Source organism: Hibiscus syriacus, unplaced genomic scaffold, assembly GCF_006381635.1.
Source record: "Hibiscus syriacus cultivar Baekdansim isolate YM2019G1 unplaced genomic scaffold, ASM638163v2 tig00003721_pilon, whole genome shotgun sequence".
Lineage (NCBI taxonomy): Eukaryota > Viridiplantae > Streptophyta > Magnoliopsida > Malvales > Malvaceae > Hibiscus > Hibiscus syriacus.
Window position 1 is genome coordinate 3172804 of NW_024061981.1, and position 20085 is coordinate 3192888.

Below are 20085 nucleotides of genomic sequence, written 5' to 3' on the forward strand. Positions count from 1 at the left end.
CAACCATTTATTAAAGCAAATATGAAATATCCAAAATGAACTCTCACAAAATAATACTAGTTCATGGTGGGGTTTGAATATATCAAGCACAAAGCAAGTTAATATGTTCCTTACAACCCAAATGATAAATAATGAAAGAAAAGAGCAAAGGGAAGGAGGAAAAGCCTTCGACGTGCACTGTCGAAGCTTCCCTCGACCACCACAGACTGTCCTAGCAAATTAGCTCATCTCGAATGCCTATAACGCCACTCCCTATAGCTTGTCAACGGAGGAATTCCACGGTAAAAAGGATAGGTGCAGAAAGGAGAGACCTTTTTCCTCTATATTTTTTATGGCTTAGGCGGCGTGTGTAAAGTCCCTTTGCAAGATGGCTTCATCTTCTATTTATAGGGGGAGAATAAACCTAGGAATTTGTGTTGAAATTCCTAGGATACCCCAAATCATGCTTTATTCACGTGAAGACGAGCAGATGCGGTAGTGGTCCCCTTGGACAGCTAGCAATGGTCCAGTTTGGGTGGCTGGCTGAATACCCGACAAGATCAAAATGCAGTAGTAGAATCAGCTGCAGCGGGTTGAGGTCCAACAGAATTAGCAGCAGCAGGGCGTGGTCCCCTTCAGGCAGGTGTCTCTTTACGAGTAGAGATCACGTGAAGATAAGGACAGTTGTCTCTAAAAATATCTTTTTTCGTTTTGTTCGCTCTCGAAATGCCAACCGAGTCGGCATTTGCATTCTGCTCAGCAGTCTCATCATGTAACAATATTTCTCCTTTTCTTTTCCTTACACTCAAATTTTGCACATCACCAAATAAAAACCTTCCAAATAAAAGCTGCACCGATTACAAAATAAAATGTCGCGACAAACAGAATTCCACCACATGCAACTATATGCTCCTAAATGCATCTATATGATCCTAAATGAGCTCTTAGACAATCAATAACTTAAGTGAAAAGGTCTCAAATATGAATCTTTAGGCTCCAAAAATCAATTTGAGGTAGTCTAGTTACCTAAAAGTGTATTAAACCTTAAAAAATAAAAAAATATAACGATAGACACCTAAAAAGTGTAACAGAGGAAACATTAAGCACCTATTTTTAATGAAAAAGTTTTTAGGAATCAAAACATAATTTGAGGTATAGTTTAGGCACCTAAAGGTGTATTAAATCATAAATAAAATTTGAGATTTAATTAATTAAATAGTGAATAAAATAATTGAAAGATACAGTTGGAGTGGAACTCTACTGGTTGCGCTTTAACGCATTTATTAGTAGAGGAACAGAGTCTAAGATGAAAAGCTTAGAGGAGATTTGTTTAAGAGCAATTTCGTTATCATTTGAGTAGTTCCCCCCCCTCCCCCAGCATTTACGAGTTTTGTCCTGTTTGGGTGTATAAATCAACCGCTTACAACATCAGAGGGAGCTCGCCATAAACAACACAATGAGCAACTAAAAGTGAGTTTTCTCCAATAGTTCAAACGAAAGTATATTTCTTCTTGGATCATAATTTGATGAAATCTCGACTGTTTCAAGGCCGGTTTTGCTGGAAGCGTAGATGGGCTCACAATAATTTATAACTCTCAGAAATTTTTATTGATACGAAACAAAATATTTTACAACGACACTCTCAATATTACAATACTACAATACTGCAATACTAGCTGCGGCTAGTTTACAAACACAACCTCACTATTTTATGCTTTGCTAAGCTCTCTCAATTTTCTCTAATTTTTTCTCCCACTCGTACTTTGCTTTTCTCACTCACACACACACCCTTTGCTACAAATTACACGTATATATAGGAAAACTAAACCGACTTAACTTACTCTGGATGCTTCTCAATTTCTCATTGCCGCCTCATGTTTGTTTCTAAAATATTCTAGCCGCGTGATTGAATTTGCTTGTGCTTATCTTCAATTTGTTTTTTTTTGTAGCTGCTGCCATTTGTTTTATTGCTGCCACACTTGTGATTTATGGGACCACCTTAAATCTTGCCGACATATATTTTTTTTATTGTTAAGTTTGGATGCACATGTGATTGTTCAAGAGTTTGACTTCCAGCACTCCCCCTCAAACTCGACTTTCCATTCCGAGCTTCTCTTTGAGTCGGTTGAATATATCTGCTCTCAATGGCTTTGTGAAAATATCTGCTAGTTGATCTTCAGTTCTGCAGTAAATTAGCTCCACATTTTTGTTCTTCACCTGCTCTCGTATAAAGTGATACTTTGTATCAATATGCTTGCTTCGGCTATGAGAGACTGGATTCTTGGCAAGGGAAATTGTAGACTTGTTGTCGACATAGATTGTAGTTGGTTCTTCTTGCGCCAAATTTAGCTCGTTCAAAATATTCCTTAACCACATTGCTTGGCAAGTGCACGCTGCTGCGGCTATGTATTCTGCTTCACATGTTGAAAGAGCTACCGTTTGTTGCTTCTTTGATGACCATGAAAATACTGTAGAGCCGATATGAAAGAGATATCCAGTTGTGCTTTTCCGATCGTCTAAGTCTCCCCCATAATCACTATCAGAATAACCAACCAGCTTCGAATTTTCTGAATGCGTGTAGAATAAACCATTACCTGTTGTACCTTTGACATATCTGAGGATTCTTTTTGCTGCACTCCAATGATCTTGTTTCGGATGCTCCATGAATCTGCTTACCAATCCCACAGCGTATGTTATGTCTGGTCGTGTGATAGTCAGATACCTTAGACTTCCAACTATGCTTTTGAACAACGTCGGATTCACTTGCTCTCTTGTTGAATTCACACTTAATTTGACTCCTGGTTCTGCTGGAGTAGCTACCGGCTTGCAATCTTCCATTCTGAATTTTCTTAAAATTTCTTCTGCATACTTCTTTTGTGATATAAATATTCCTTCTTGCATTTGCTTCACTTCAACTCCAAGGAAGTATGACATTTCTCCAATATCTGTCATTTCAAATTCTTTAGTCATAGCTTTCTTAAAATCATTGAACATACCTGGATTATTTCCTGTGAAAATCATGTCGTCCACATATAAGCACACGATCATGATATCACCGTCTTCATTTTTCTTTATGTATAAGGCATGCTCGTATGGACTCTTCATGAACCCATTTCTCTGGAAATATTCATCAATCCTTGTGTTCCATGCTCTCGGGGCTTGCTTCAAACCATATAGAGCTTTCTTCAATCGGTAAACTTTGTCTTCATGTCCCTTTCTAATGTATCCAGGTGGTTGCTCAATATAAACTTCTTCTTCTAGGTAGCCATTTAGAAATGCTGACTTCACATCCATTTGATAAATTTTCCATCCTTTTTGTGCTGCGACTGCTGTGAGAAGTCTGATGGTCTCGATCCTTGCTACTGGAGCAAATACTTCATCATAGTCTATTCCTTGTCTTTGTTTATAGCCTTTGACAACTAGCCTCGCTTTGTACTTCTCAACATTTCCTTCTTTATTGATCTTTGTCTTGTAAACCCATTTTACTCCAATTGGGTTATGGCCTTCTGGTTGTCTTGTTAGCTCCCATGTATCATTTCTTTCTATTGATGCAATTTCTTCATCCATTGCATTCCTCCATTTGTCATCTTCAACCGCTTCTTCGTATGTTATTGGATCACTGTTCACAAGTAAGCAGAAAAGTGAATTGTACCTTTCTGGCATTCTTCTCTCTCTTGTGGATCTTTGAACTTCTGTGGGAGGTGCTTCAGGATCTTCTATTATGTTGCTGGCATCGCTGCTGCTGCTTGACGACGATGGTAGATTTTGTCGAGGATCTTGATCATCAGCTTGTTCATCTTGATTGATAAGATCACCATCTTTATCTTCAAAAAATAGTCCTTCAACTTTCTTTTCCTCTTCGCTCCATCTCCAATAGTCTGCTTCATCGAACTCGACATCTCTTGAAATTATTATCTTCTTTGTAAGAGGATTATATAATCTGTAAGCTTTGCTTCTTTCATCATAGCCAATGAAAATACATTTTTCTCCTCTGTCATCAAGCTTCTTTCTGGTATGTTCGGGAACATGGGCATATGCGATGCATCCAAAAATCTTGAAGTGTCCAACTCCTGGTTTCTGTCCACTCCATGCTTCGTTTGGCGTCATATACTTCACGCTTTTTGTTGGACATCGGTTCAATAAGTAAACTGCACATCGAACTGCTTCAGCCCAGAAATTTCTCGGTAGTTGCTTGCCTTTTATCATGCTTCTCGCCATATCCAGGATTGTGCGGTTCTTCCTTTCTGCAACTCCATTTTGTTGTGGCGTGTATCTGGCTGTCAGCTGATGGATGATACCATGCTCTTTGCAGAATTCTTCAAATAACTTTGATGTATATTCGCCTCCTCTATCTGATCTGAGTATCTTCAAATATTGACCGCTTTGTTTTTCCGCCATTGCTTTAAATTCTTTCAATTTTTCCAGCGCTTCTGACTTTTCTTTCAAGATATAAATCCAACATTTTCTACTAAAATCATCAATGAAAGTTAGGTAGTACCTGTTACCGCCAAGCGATGGTATGTCAAAAGGACCGGCTATATTTGTGTGTACTATCTCCAGCAGTCTTTGGGCACGCCAGGATCTACCAACTTCAAAGCTTTGTCTATGTTGCTTCCCTTTGATGCAAGCCTCACATAATTGATTTGGAGGGTTGATCTCTGGTAGTCCTTTCACCATGCTTGTTTTTGACAACAGCTTCAATCCAGAAAATCCAAGATGTCCATATCTTAGATGCCATAGCCATGAATCATCTTTGATCGCGGTCTTCATGCACTTGACTTTTCCTGACTCGATATCAATTGTAAAGAGACGATTTTGAGTCATATCAGCTTGGGCTATCAATTCTCCTTCTTTATTTTTGATGGTGAGCAAGCGATTCTTCATCTGCACTTTATATCCTTTTTCCAGGAGTTGACCAAGACTGATGATATTGCTTTTCAAAGCAGGTACATAATAAACATCTGAAATATATTTCTTTTCTCCATTTTTCTGAGTAATCATGACTTTGCCTTTTCCTTTTATTTCTGCGTGCGAGTCATCTCCGAATGTTACTCGTCCATGGACTGTTTCATCTAATTTCACAAACAATTCCCTTTGACCACACATATGGTTACTGGCACAATTATCAAGATACCAAATATTTTTCTTGAATTCTTCATTTCCTTTATAAGTGAGGAATACGTGAGATTTTTCAATTTTTTCTTCTTCAGCTGCTGCTACGTTATTTATTTCTTCTTGTTTAGGAGCAGATCTACACTCATAACTATAATGACCATACTTATTACAATTATAACATTGTACCTGGAATTTACTTCCTTGTTGATATCTGCCCCTACCTCGGCCTCTGAATCCTCGTCCATGACCTGATGTTGGATTGCTTTCACTCATTTGATCGGTGCTATATGATCGACCACCACGTCCACGAGTTCCTCGTCCTCCTCTATATCTTCCACGATAACCACCACGATTTCCTCGTCCTTGTGTGTAGCTGCTGCTAGCTCCTCCTTCGCTGACATTCATCTTGCTTTGTAGAGCTTGCTCCAAATTTTCAGAATCTTCATTTTGTTTTATTTTCTGCTCATGGGCTTGAAGTGAACCCACAAGCTCATCGATCGATATCTGGGATAAATCTTTTGATTCTTCGATTGCCACCACCACGTAATCAAATTTTCGTGTTAATGACCGCAAAATTTTTTCCATCACTCTAACATCGTCGAGTGATTCGCCATTTCTTTTCATTTCATTTACGACCGTTTTCACACGGCTAATATAATCATCGATATTTTCTGTATTTTTCATTTTTAGCATCTCAAACTCAGCTCTGAGAGTTTGTAAGCGTACCTTCTTTGCTTTTTCGGCACCTTGTAGAGATTTTTGCAAAATCTCCCATGCTTGTTTTGCGGTCTTTGCATCAGAAATTTTTTCAAAGGTAGATTCGTCTACTCCTTGAAAAATAAAGAACAACGCTCTTTTTATCTTTTCTCCGGGATTCCTTCAATACCTTCTTTTCTTCATTGGCCAGGACTGCTTCTGCTGCTGCATTTTCAGGCTCGGTGTAACCATCCTCGATGATATCCCAACAATCTTGGGAGCCTAGTAACGCCTTCATTTGAATGCTCCAATTGCCATAATTTGTCTTTGTCAATCTCGGGATTTGTGGTTGAATCATGTTGGTCATCTTCTCCACCACGTTGAACTCGAACCAAGCTCTGAGGCCACTTGCTGGAAGCGTAGATGGGCTCACAATAATTTATAACTCTCAGAAATTTTTTATTGATACGAAACAAAATATTTTACAACGACACTCTCAATATTACAATACTGCAATACTAGCTGCGGCTAGTTTACAAACACAACCTCACCATTTTATGCTTTGCTAAGCTCTCTCAATTTTCTCTAATTTTTTCTCCCACTCATACTTTGCTTTTCTCACTCACACACACACCCTTTGCTACAAATTACACGTATATATAGGAAAACTAAACCGACTTAACTTACTCTGGATGCTTCTCAATTTCTCGTTGCCGCCTCATGTTTGTTTCTAAAATATTCTAGCCGCGTGATTGAATTTGCTTGTGCTTATCTTCAATTTGTTTTTTTTTGTAGCTGCTGCCATTTGTTTTATTGCTGCCACACTTGTGATTTATGGGACCACCTTAAATCTTGCCGACATATATTTTTTTTATTGTTAAGTTTGGATGCACATGTGATTGTTCAAGAGTTTGACTTCTAGCAGGTTTCGCGCTATCTTTCCGTTTGCAGCTCTACTCTTACGGACAAGGTACACTTTTTCTCTTCTTTTTTTTGTGTTATTGTTTTTCCTTCTTCTGTGTTTTCTAAGTGTTTTTGGATTCGTTAGATTCGATATCATTTCCATTCTCCAATGATTGAGATTCAAAATGGGGTTCCTCATTTTAATCTTGGTTTCTATTAAATTATCGTATTGGGTAGCAAAGAGAAGCGAGTTTTAATGGGAAATAATTGCTTTTGATTGGAAATGCACTTACACTTTGTTACTCTCCGGTGGCGGAACTCGCTCAAAGTTTGTTGCACAGAAATGTGTCGACTTTACTTTCCTTTATTTCCTTCGAATCTTAAATTTTCCCCTTTAGCTGTTTCAATCTTATAATCGTTAAAGAAAGCCCCCCTCCCATTCATCTTCCTTTCATTGTTTACAATTTCCCTTTGGAATAGGATCATCTTCACAGCAGCAGGGAACGGATACAGAATTTTATGTTAGGAAGGCCAAACTTGAATTTGTAAAATTCCAGTGGCAAACAAAGATTTTCAATAGAAAATACATTGAAATTTTTTAAAATATATGGTAATTTTAGATATCTGCGGGTGACTGTCCCACTAGCCCCCTCGTCCATCCCTGTTCAGCAGGGTTTATGAATCTAGCATCTTAAATTTGGGATATCATGTCATTTGATCTTAATTCAGTGCAGAGTTTCTTTGCTTAAGCTAAACCATTTCATGGTTGTCCTTATTAAGATTTAACATTTTTTAGAGGAATATTACTGGCTTAGCTTGTTTCAACATTAACCACTTCACTGATTTATTTCCTGGATGTTTACATATTTTTCCCCTCTGGCCAACTTTTGGGATTTCAGGGTATAAAAATGAGCCGGCCTCTGCATCGAGGTGTATCTGGAATAAGGAACTCGGGCGACAGCAATGAATTTTGGGACTCTAAAGTGAAAGATAAAATGGAAAAGGGAGATTTGGATAGAAATCGTCCTTCTGATCCAAGCTATTTATCCCTCAGGTTTCCTTTTCGGTTATTTTGTCCATATAATTCACCTTTTAAATATGGGACCACTGAGAATGGTTTTGCATCTGATCCTTTCAGTATTGGGGCTCCAAGGAGGCATAAGTTAACAGTTCTATTTTTGAAATTAAGTTTAGTTGTGATTATGATTCTTGCCCTTACTGGATCATTTTGGTGGACACTCTCTATTTCAACATCATCTAGAGGTCATATCTTCCATGGCTATAGGCGACTGCAAGAGCAACTTGTTTCTGATTTGTGGGATATAGGTGATCTTTCTCTTGGTACTTCAAGGATGAAAGAAATATATTTCTGTCCAGGTTTCTGAAAATCATATTCCTTGCTTTAATGTTTCGGAGAATCTTGCTATGGGTTATTCTAACGGTAATGAGTACAATCGACTATGCGGAGAAGGCTCAAGGAAAAATTGCTTAGTTCCTCCACCTGTGAACTATAAAATTCCTCTTCGGTGGCCTACCGGGAGAGATGTAATTTGGGTTACAAATGTCAAAATATCTGGTCAAGAGGTCTTTACCTCTGGCAGTTTAACCGAGAGGTGAGTGGAGGTTCCTTTTGTAAGTCAACTTTCTCATCTACCTGCGTTCATTTCTCCAATCCTCATTTTATTTCTTACAAAAAGTATTCTTTAACTTGATTTGTGCAATTGCAAAATGATGATGCTGGAGGAAGAGCAGATTTCATTCTGGTCAGCATCACTTATGTTTGATGGTGTGGAAGACTATTCCCATCAGATTGCTGAAATGATTGGATTGAGAAATGAATCTAATTTCATACAAGCTGGGGTAGGTGGGAATTTTCCTTAGTCCTCACTTATACTGTTCCAATGTTCATAAATTTTAACTTAGAGTATTTTATTATAGTAAGGTTATATATGTTTAGGTTCACAATTGGTTTATTTTTTAAAGTCATTATTTATTTTCTTATTTGACGGTACAAGCAGAATTCTTTTTTCTTGGGTCTGAGCATGAGCAAATTGTAGCAATATATGCCAAAATAGCTTAAAACTTTCTTTGTAACTATTATGAAGAAGACTGATATTTTGTAGTGCCATCATTTTTTTTTAGTTTTTTCTTTGTTAAAAATAGAAGTTAGTGTTTATAGTCTCCCTGCATTGTCTGAATTTAAGTTTACTGTTGCAGGTCAGAACTATCTTGGATATAGGATGTGGTTATGGCAGCTTTGGAGCACATCTCTTTTCCAAACAGCTCTTAACCATGTGCATTGCAAACTGCGAGTTGTCAGGCAGTCAAGTCCAACTCGCACTAGAAAGTGGCCTTCCGGCAATGATTGGTTCTTTCAAATTAAAACAACTACCATATCCATATCTTTCATTTGATACACTGCATTGTGCACGCAGCGGTATTGACTGGGATAAAAAAGGTATCAGTTAACAGTGTAAACTTTGCTCATATAGATTTTGCTGCTTCTTTTCCCTGTCTCCACCCCCCATGTCCCCTGGTATGTTATAATTTCTTATTTTAATAGAGGCAACTTCTATTTGGACATAATCGTAGGTCTCAAATATTTTGTATTTTTATGGTGTCAGATTAAAAAAATCGTTAATTGTTCTGCATATGACCCTTAGCCAAAGATTCTTTCTGACTGCTGTTTTTTGTTGAAATTTCTACAAATTGGCCAGACCTTTACCAACTGTTATATTTGCTAATTTTGATTTGTGACCGTATTTTGACTCCTACATGTGACTTGTGCAAAGATTATTGCGTTTGAGCTTTTGGTAAATGAACTTCTATGCTAAATGTGTGCTACAGATGGTATTTTATTGATTGAAGTTGATAGAGTTCTAAAGCCTGGTGGATACTTCGTGTGGACTTCACCTCTTACCAATGTTCATAGTTTTCTTCGTAAGAAGAAAAGGTGAAACTCTTTTCATGATTTTGCAGAAAATCTCTTCTGGGAATTATTGTATCAACAAGATGAAACTGTTCTGTGGAAAAAGACCAGTAAAAATAATTGTTACATTTCCCAGTAAGGCAGTTTTCTAGATTTACATTCATTTTCTTCAAAGACGGATGTATTTTGACCATATGAATTAATGGAAATCCTAATAACTTAAATCATTTATGTCCAGGAAGCCTGGTTCTGGTCCTCCTATCTGTTGCAAAGGACAAGGTATTGAATCTCCATATTATCGCCCTCTACAGAACTGTATAGGTGGCACGCATAGCCGCCGATGGCTTCCTATTGAGGAGAGGCCAACCTGGCCTTCTAGGTCTAAATTGAACAAGAATGAACAAGGTCTATATGGTAATTTGATGTTCTTTACATATGTTACAAGTAACAATTCCATTATGTAGGCTATGATATGAGAAATGTTTGTCACTTTGATTTACATATGCTGATATTTTTTATAATTTGGCAGCAATAATTTCGGAAGAACTCAATGAGGATACTGCAAACAATAAAACAGCTGTTCGTAATTATTGGTCTCTTTTGTCAACCCTAATATTCTCGGATCATTCAAAAAGACCTGGTGATGAGTATCCCTCTCCACCTTATAACATGTTCAGGAATGTGTTAGATATGAATGCTCGCTTTGTTGGTTTAAATGCTGCTTTACTGGAAGCAGGGAAGTCTGTTTGGGTTATGAATGTAGTCTCGACAACTGGACCCAACTACCTTCCCCTCATTCTTGACAGGGGCTATGTTGGCGTACTACATGATTGGTGATTTTCTTCTCTATCTAAACATTTTTTATCGTTTTTTTGTGCTGTTATATATCATTATAGTAGTAATTCTTATGTTGCCAAATAATACGATTTTCAGCAACTTAAAAATATACTTTTCTAATATGGTTTGGCTGTCTTCACTGAAACTTGAATGAAGCTAGGACATCATGTTGCTTTTGTTTCACAGTTGATTAGCTGCTCTTAATATTAAAGAAGTGAAATGCTTGCCATTAAAGCTTTCATGGCCAAGACATGTTTTCCACTTTTTGTGTTTTTATTTGTCTAATGATCCATCTTTATCACTTTCAGGTGTGAAGCATTTCCAACATATCCTAGAACCTATGATATGGTTCATGCAGGACTTCTATCCCTTGACAATCAACATGCAAGATGCACCATCCTTGATATATTCACCGAGATAGATTGGTTGCTTCGTCCTGAGGTACTAGAACCAGTCTATCAATTTCATCAAATCTGGCCCCCTTTAGCTCCTTTTATGGTTACTTTCTACAGTTTCTCTATTCCTGAAATGATATAATAATTACAGTAGGTGTATGTGATAAACCTAATTCTTAATGTGTTATTACACGCCAAACTCTTTCTTGCATTTGCAAATAACTGTAAAACACAATTAAAAAGTATTGTTTTAGAGCCAAAGCGTCCATCTGTCCCATATTACTTCCTTTATCACGTGCTGCTCTTAAGTTAGTTACGCTTCATAAATAATAAAGATTATCTAAAGATTGTTAGGGATGTTTGCTGGTTTTTATGTTCAAAGGAACCCAGTTTTTTGACAGATCTTAGAAGCACGAGTCAGCGATATTAGGCAAATTGCTTTGAGTATACTTCTTAGTTCTTAAATATATGCCAATGAGTACCCTGCTAATATTGTAGTTCTTTTTTCTTATAAACCTAAATGCTTGATGTTGTGCCATCCAAAAAGTGCAAAAGAGCAAATCAATTGTTTAAAAATCCTACATCCTAAACCATTCAATCAAATAGTACCGACTGCATCATCTTCTACCGCTATGTTCTAATATATGATGAGTTTGATGGTTGGTGCAGGGTTGGGTGATAATCCGTGACACCGCTCCTCTCATTGGATCGGCCAGAGCTCTAACAACACGGTTGAAGTGGGATGCCAGAGTTGTAGAAATTGAAAGTAACAGCGATGAAAGACTCCTCATCCATCAGAAACCTTTCTTTAAGAGGCAAGCAATTTGAGAAAAATTTCTCGATAAAACACAAGTTCATATCTTGGAATTCAAACTCATAATGTGCATGTTAACTAATCATCATAAAGTTCTACCATGGAAGTGGATATACCATATGTTTTGAACAGGAAGAAGAAAGAGAATGAATCTTGATGAGACCAACGATGAAGACAACACAACTCCTATGGAGCCGTAAGGCAAACATAGGGCCTTCTCGATCGAGGCATCATTGCAAGTGAGAAACTATAGGGTCAGATTAAAAAAAAATCATGTTAGTCTCATTATAAACATACAACCACATGATTAAGACTGTGAAAGATGATTTACAGAATAAGCAAGTGCTACTGCCTGTGCAGAATAGATTAAAAAAGAAAAAGGAACTCCTTGACAGAGCCTTTTATGATAAAAAAAATCATCTTATGATAAAGTGTTTTCATCAGAATTTATGCATTGTCAGATGTAGTTGATTGTTTGTTTTGCATGCAGTGATGTATTTATAGGGGAAGCAGATAGCAAATCATTAAAATTGAGGAAATGAATGCATGTGATTCAGTTTTGGTGCATTGAAGTGAAAATTTGGTGCAGATCACTATTCTACTTACATTTTCTTTTTGACATCCAGACTTTAATTCTTATACATGCAACATGAATTATCAGAATTTTGTTCGGTTTTTCATTATAATACTACATATTTTATTTGCAACTATTTATCGGTTAATGTTCAAGGCACGGATAAACCTAGGTGTGAGCGGGTGGGACGGTTGTTCCTCTTAAAAATTTTAAATTTTTTATATATTTTCTTTGTATCATCTATTAAAAATATATTTTTACTTCTAAAATTTTATAAATTTCTCTCACCTTTAAACTTTATAAATTTGCCTTCTTACGTCTATTGGATATTATAAAACTATGTTTTTTATGCCAAATTTAATTTGTTTATTTCTTGGATTTTTTTTAATATTTTATCTCAAAACATGTTTATAATTATAATAAATTTAGTGAAATTCAAGATTTAAAGGTCGAATTAAACATAAACAATCACATAAATATTCTAGCTTATGAACTTGTATATTTTATAAAACCTTTTTAGTGGGATTAAGGGTGCTTAACGAGCGTTTGAACATACGGGACATGTCATGCTAAGATAGCTTGCGTATAAAACCTTTTTAGTAGGATTAAGGGTGCTTAACGAGCATTTGAACATACGAGACAAGTCATGCTAAGCTAGCTTGCGTTTGATCATACGGGACAAGAGTTGACAGACCTTTAAAAGAAATGTTATCTTCCACCACCCTTCTTTTCACTCTCCGGGTCACCATGCCTTTCCCTCTTTCTCTAAAATTTGTTTCAAGCCCTTTTATTCGCTTGTGGTTTATTATGTTGTTTGAAATTTCAATTATGAGGTTGCTTCTGCACTCCAGAGTTATGAGGGTCACAATCGCATTGGTTGAGGGCTTCAGCAGGAATAATTCCATTTGTATTTTTGGATTAAACCAACAATTTTATTATCTAATTGATGAAATACCAAATTACCTAAGTGATGTGTTATTCTATTGAAGTCGTTATTATTAAGTAAAATAAATCATAATCATGAAGAGAATTACCAAAGATAGCAAATATCGACCTAGGATCCTACTCTTCATCCAAACATAAGAATGTGACATTCGAATATAAGATTACCGACCATTCATAATATGAGATTCCGTAATTAAGGACATGGAAAACACAAGCTGAGAACAAAAAACTGACACAATCAGAGAATGTCATATTCGTTTGTGTTTAAACACATCAGAAAGCAGGGTAAGTCTGCAAGCCATAAGTAACAAATTCAGGTATTAATACCACTTGAAATGAGGTATAACCCAGTCTTTAAAAGAATTCTCTTCCATCCAATTAACTCTGCAAAGATGAACAAAATCAATTAACATTTGCACCAGAAAAGATATCTAAAATTCCAGGATTAAAAAAGTCATCAATGATTAGTCCAACTTAAAAACAGCTGAAATTTTAAACATTTTCTTACCTCTGCCTGAGGTTCATCTCCTTTTGATTGCTCACCTGGAATATGATTTGCAAACACAAAAGTATCAGTAGCAGCAGTGGACAAGAGAGATTAGCATAGCAGGTGAGCTTATACTTCTTGAAACAAGGGATAAATATATAAAATTCACTCGGACAATAAGCAAACCATGGCAATTAAATATACACCTATATTCATTTACTAAACAATAGATAAGCATGCATGCAAAGCATTTACCTCCTTCCTCTGGCAGATCTGAGGTCCACAAGGTGAGATTATCCCTGAGAAGCTGCATAATGAGGGTGCTATCCTTGTAAGATTCTTCATTAAGGCTATCGAGCTCAGCAATAGCCTCATCAAAAGCTTGTTTAGCCAGATGGCAAGCCCTGCCCAAATGTTGCATCACATTAGATAGAAAGTAGCTACTAAAGTGGAACTTGTATCAAGTTCATGCTTCATCTATAGGTATTAGAACATGTAAACAACAAATGAATGGCTATTACAGAAACTAATCCTGAAATTAGCACTTATGAAGCATGGTCATCATTGTCCCCAATAAACCAAAAATTTTCAAAGTGATTCATGCATGTGCGCCTAAATATGAGGGGGAGGGGAGGGAAAGAGAGGGATGCACTCCAACCTCTCAGCAGAATTTAATATCTCATAGTAGAAAACAGAGAAGTTCAAAGCCAGGCCAAGTCTAATTGGGTGAGTTGGAGGCAAATCAGAATTTGCAGTAGTTGTGGCAGCCTACAATATAACAACAAACACTTGTCAACTTCGTAATATGAAATCAAAAATAAAGGGCAGATGAAGGGTAGAAGAGAGCAAAAACAATAAACAGAAAATGGGGACAGGAGAGTTCCATGCACCTCATAAGCCTTAAGCGACTGATCAGCAGCTTCTTTACGATCATCTCCTGATTTAAATTCTGCCAAATAACGGAAATAATCTCCTTTCCTGTAAAAATAAATGGGAATAGATAAGGATATAAACAAACCTATTGGCTTTAAAAACATATAGGCAAGATAATCCTCACATCTTATAGTAGAAAACAGTTGATTCCCCGGTTGAGGAAGATGGAATGAGATGCTTATCAATGATGGATAGTATATCATTGCAGATCTTCGCTAGCTCATCTTCAACTTTCTGCTGGTACTCCTTTATCCTATTCACATTTTGTTCATTACCCTTAGCCTCTTCCTTCTGTTCGATCGAAGACAATATCCGCCATGATGCCCTTCTTGCTCCAATCACATTCTTATATCCCACAGATAACAAATTCCTCTCCTCCACTGTCAGTTCAACATCCAACTTCGCAACACTCTTCATGGCCTCAACCATTTCTGCAATAACAAGGTTTCTAAAATCTCAAAACAGATTTCAGATGAGCTAAAATTCCAACAAATCATAATATGAAAAACGGCTAAGATTCAACAGCCGTGTTAAACACTCTAGTTTTATGCATGTTTTGACTACTTATAAATAAGCAGCAACTTAAAAACAAAACACATTTCAAACATAAACATTCACACGAAAAATAAAAGCAAGCATTTTAGTTACTCTATTCAAGTTTTAGACTTTAATAAGTCAAAATACTAGCAATTGCTTTGGCATCAGATCCAACCTTTTTGCTACTAAATAAGTTGATCTCTTTTTTTCCTATCCATCTACAGCTAAAACTTAAAAAAATACTTTTTTTAAAAAACAAAAAAGAAATCCTTTATTTTTCGCCATCAACTTCATTACTCATTTTCAGTATATCATCAAATCAAAACTAAATCCTTTTCTATCCTCTACATCACAGATCACAGATCATTAAGCTAAAAAAAAAGGAGTAAAAAGAGGGGGAGAGTAAAACTACAATCTAAATCAGAGATTTATCATTGGATAAAAGATTTTAAAAAGGATTAATAACCGTCATATCTTTCAGCTTGCTCGGCGAGTCTTGCCAAGTAAACTTGTTGCTCTCTTTCCATGTTCGTCACTTCTTTCTCCGCCTTTGTCTCTTCTTTGCTCTTTAGGGATTGCGGTTTGGGGGAGATGGGAGTAAGGAAGGTAATAAAACTGCCTTTTAGAAATGAATCTGACCGTTGGATGTGCTTCGATAGGTGAAGCTGAATTAACGGTCCAGATTGAGTTCTCTGGTGAGGACTTCGAGAAAACATAAAATGGAAATGTTTGGTGCGGGGGAAATACTGCAATTAGAACGGGTGCATCTGTTCTGATGGATTTAGTAGATGTTTCCACCGTCGGATTCGATTTAGTAGATGTTTCCACCGTCGGATTAATGTCGTGAGCACATGATGTTGACTGAGACGAGATTACTATTTATCATCTCTTTTGATAATTAAATAAAGTATAATAACAAAAATTACCTCCAACATTTGCATAAATTGTGACTTTACTCTTATTTTTTTTATGAAGTATTTTAGCACAACATTTTATATTAGAGCAAAATGTCTTATGAGTGGATGAAAATCGTTAGTTGACTAACATTCAACGCTTTCTATTGATGTGATAAGTTCACATGTGATGTTACGTCATCAAAAAACATTTTAAAATTATTTTTAAATATAATTTTATAAATTTATATGTAATTAATTATGATTATAGTTTACTCTAAGAATAATTTATTGCTGAAGTGGAATGCATCACAAATAGATTTGTCACGTTCGTTGAAACATTGACAGTTAGTCAACTAATAATTTTTATTCAATCAAGGTCATTTTGCTCCAAAATGAAATGTTGGAGGTAAAATGCTAAAAAAAAGAAGGATAGGGAGCAAAGTGATCATTTGTACAAACATTAGGAGTAATTTTATTATTATGCCATTAAATAATAGGTAAACTATTGCATTGATAAGTTTTTTTTTTTTTGTAAAAGAAGAAATTTTCATTTAAATTTCAACATCGAGTAATACGTCGTCTTTAATACAATTATGTTTATCATAGTAAAATCAGAAAGGATTGGTCTTGATAAGGCCCAATTCGCCAGAGAGTAGGTGGCTCTGTTGGCCCCATAGTTAAGATGGAAGACCTTGAAGCACAGGTTGTTAGCCATGACCGTGTGAGCCTCATTAACAAATCGATAACTGAAATGTCCCCTCTTCTGTTAGCAAGGCGATTAACAATGGAAGTAGCAATTCCTTCGATGATAACTTGCTGCCCTCCATTTTCAATGGTTAAACTAAATCCGTGGATAAAAGCCAATGCTTCGGTTGATTCTAGAGTATTTTGGGGGTTCGAGTTTACGAGCTATTCCTTCCACAAACAACCATACCATGCTGGTCTCGAGCAACAACTCCAATGGCTGCCTCATTAGAGCTTGCAAGGAACGCTCCATCCACGTTGATTTTGATGAAACCAGGGAGTGGAGCACTCCATCCTAAAACCTGTGGTCTTTGGGAAGTGCTCACTGAATCTCTCATCTTAGAATTTGCTTCCCCAAATTCAGCAATAATACTCCAAGAGCAATCTTGTGAAGCTCTCTCATTCCAAAGCAGTTGCATCCATCTTAAACCAATCCCTACATGAAGAGCCTTGCCAATCAACAACCGATCCTAGAAGACCAGACAACAAAAGAACAAAACGAGACTTGGGGCATTTTTAATTGTGTGTAAGGACGTTTCCAAGTCCGAATTACATATGAGACAAACACCATTAGACAAAGATGCTATAAGGAGCTTTTCGCTAGTGGGTAGAGCATCGTGGCAGCATCTCCAGCCAAAAAATCTAATTTTTGGAAGAGTATTCAATTTTGGAAGCAGCCTCTAAACCTTTTTCATATCTCTGATAGTGCATTTTTTCATCAGAATCCAGTTGTACACCGACTTAGTTGAATGACACCATGCATTATGATGTTCTCAAATGAGTATGTCTTCTGGTGTTGCGAAAGTCATGGTGTTGAGAACTCTACAAGCATTCTCTTGAGGAAGGACAACCCTGACTTTTGATACATCCCATCGGGGCTGATCAATCTTCATGAACTCGGTGCAATGAGTGGTGGGGTTCTCCATATTCTATGAATAGCCAATAAAGAACTGAACCGATGAGGTACCTCCTCAAGGATCAAGAAAAATTCGGGCTTTTCCTTTAAAACCAACCCTCCAAAACAATCATTCTTTTAACACTTCTTTCGCCTTATAAAGGCTTGTCCACACGTGAAAGGCTCTTTCCCCAAGCTTTGCTTTGAAAAAACACGAGTCAGGAAAGTACTTCACTTTGAAGACAGAAAATGGCAGTGAGTTTGAGTCTTGGACAAACTTCCATACTTGGTTTCCCATAAGAGCAAAAATGAAGGATTTGAGATCCCTAAAACCCATTCCGCGTCCCTCTTTGCTCTACAGTCTTTATCCCATGAAACAACCACCAATACGCCCGGATACGCAAAGTAATCGCGTCCACCACTCCATCCAGCAACGAATAACATGACATCGCATAAGTTGGGAGGGCTTGAGTGACTGACTTGAGGAACACTTCTTGGCCACCAAGCGAGAGGAGATTTATTTTTCCATCCTTGGATTCTCTTGGTCATTTTGTCCTTGACAAACCCAAAAACATTTGTCTTGTTTCTCTCTATAATGAGCGGTAATCCGAGGTAATTTCCAGGGTCCTCTTTCTCAGTTACTCCAAATTCATTAATAGTCCTCCGATGGTGTCCTTGTAATGTATTCAGACTAAAGTAAATGATATATTTTTCGTAGTTAACCTTTTGTCCTGAGGATTGCTCATATGCATTTAAGATCTCCTTGAGGCTTCTTGCTTCATCCAGAGAACTTTTTATAAACAAAAAGAAAAAAGATGATTAATTCTTGGACCTTGAACACTTGCTCTCACCCCTTTGATTTTACCATATTGTTGGGCAGCAAGAATGCACATTGATTAAGAGAAATGCAAGATAGCATATCATGTTTTAAACGATTGACGACAGCCTTAGAAACTAACTTATAGATGATCGAGCGTAAGTTGATAGGTCAATAGTGTTTCATTGAATGAGGGGAGTCAATTTAAGGAATGAGAACAATAATTGTACGGTTCACATGTTCAAAAGAAGACTGATCATTAAAGAGTTTAAGACAAAGTGAAATAATATCTTTAACTACAACACCCTAGAAGGAGCAGAAAAACTACCTGGAAAGCCGTCAATGCTGGGGGCTTTGGAGGGGTTGATTTGTGTTGAGGATTTAATGATTTCCTCGGGAGTGGACTCTATGCACAACTTGGTATTCTCATCCGGTGAAATGCATAAATCAATGGCGTTGAGGATGGCTTCGATTGGTTCAACATTGGAAGAGTGGAATAGAGAAGAAAAATAATCAGTAGCAACATAAAAATTGTCTTCAATCTGATCAACCCAACTGTCGTTCCTATTTTTCAATCCCTTAATCCAGTTCTTCTTTTTCCTACCGTTGGCTCGGGCGTGGAAAAATTTTAAGTTTTTATCTCCATTTTGAAGTCAGGCCACTCCTGATCTTTGCATCTAGTAGACTTCACCTTTGTCGATGAGGTCCTTCAATTCACCTCTGGTCTTAGCCAGCGTTTCAACCGACGTGATCGGAGATGCTTTAAGTTTACTGATACGATCTCTCAAAACTGCTTCTTTTTTCTTCGCGGATTGCCGATGCTTCTTTTGCCAAACGGAGAGCTGAGTACCAACTGCTTGAATCTTCTCCAATGTTGATCCATTCATTCTTGTCCAAGCCTCCTTAACCAATGCTCCACACTGCTCTTCTTTGGACCAACAAACAAAAAATAATCCCCCATCCTCGACAAGCAAGTAGAGTCTTTAATGCCTTGAGTATTGAGCAATAAAACTGTGTGGTCAGGGCAAGTAGAGAGCTCCGTGGTAACACTAAAATCACGGAAGAGTTGAAGCCAACTTGTGGTCGCCACAAATCTGTCGATTTGCTCACGCAGATGGTTGGAAGCTTGCCTCCCATAGGTCTAAGTAAACCACCCCTTTAAAGGTTTCATATCCCATAGGTCACAAGATCGGTCACAAGATAGGAGTGATCGGTGAAAATCGTCCATGTCCCGATTGGATCTACATCTCCCTCCTTCTCATTGGATAGGAGTCTCTCATTGAAGTCTCCTCCCACGATCCAAGGAAGATCCGAGGTGAGTTTAAGTTTCTCAAGAAGTCTCCAATTGTCCCTTTTCCTTGCTATATCACTCCACCCGTAGAAACTAATGAATCTAATTTGAGTATGCTTCTAGAGGACTTCAGCTTCAATGTGAGAGTTACAGAAACCAATTTGAGTGACCTTAATATCCTCTTTCCACAACATAAGCAAACTTGTACGAGTATCACTTCTATCAACTGAAAAACAGCCTGACATTCCCATCTTTAGTCTGATCTTTCTGCTTTATTTTTTTTTCACAGACGTGTTTC

At 37.1% G+C, this 20085-nt stretch overlaps 1 protein-coding gene and 1 pseudogene across 1 annotated transcript; one reads left to right on the top strand and one right to left on the bottom strand.

The window, feature by feature from the left end:
• Nucleotides 1–6718: 6718 nt before the first annotated feature.
• Nucleotides 6719–12251, top strand: LOC120182157 (annotated as a pseudogene).
• A 1152-nt stretch (nt 12252–13403) lies between these two features.
• On the bottom strand, nt 13404–15760 carry LOC120182173 (14-3-3 protein 7-like). Its single transcript, XM_039187174.1, has 7 exons — nt 15611–15760; nt 14732–15038; nt 14565–14652; nt 14333–14442; nt 13930–14078; nt 13696–13730; nt 13404–13571 (listed from the first exon to the last, which is right to left on the bottom strand). Exons 1-7 carry the CDS (start codon nt 15669–15671, stop codon nt 13566–13568), a joined length of 756 nt encoding a protein of 251 aa, XP_039043105.1. The 5' UTR covers nt 15672–15760; the 3' UTR covers nt 13404–13565.
• Between the last annotated feature and the right edge of the window lie 4325 nt (nt 15761–20085).

Bases quoted from the DNA above. Each gene is read 5' to 3' on its own strand.
- LOC120182173 (XM_039187174.1), bottom strand. From the start codon at position 15,671: ATGGAAAGAGAGCAACAAGTTTACTTGGCAAGACTCGCCGAGCAAGCT. The intron at 14,653-14,731 runs GTGAGGATTATC...TTATTTTTACAG, and splicing joins ACTGTTTTCTACTATAAGAT to GAAAGGAGATTATTTCCGTT. The intron at 14,443-14,564 runs GTGCATGGAACT...GTTATATTGTAG, and splicing joins AGTCGCTTAAGGCTTATGAG to GCTGCCACAACTACTGCAAA.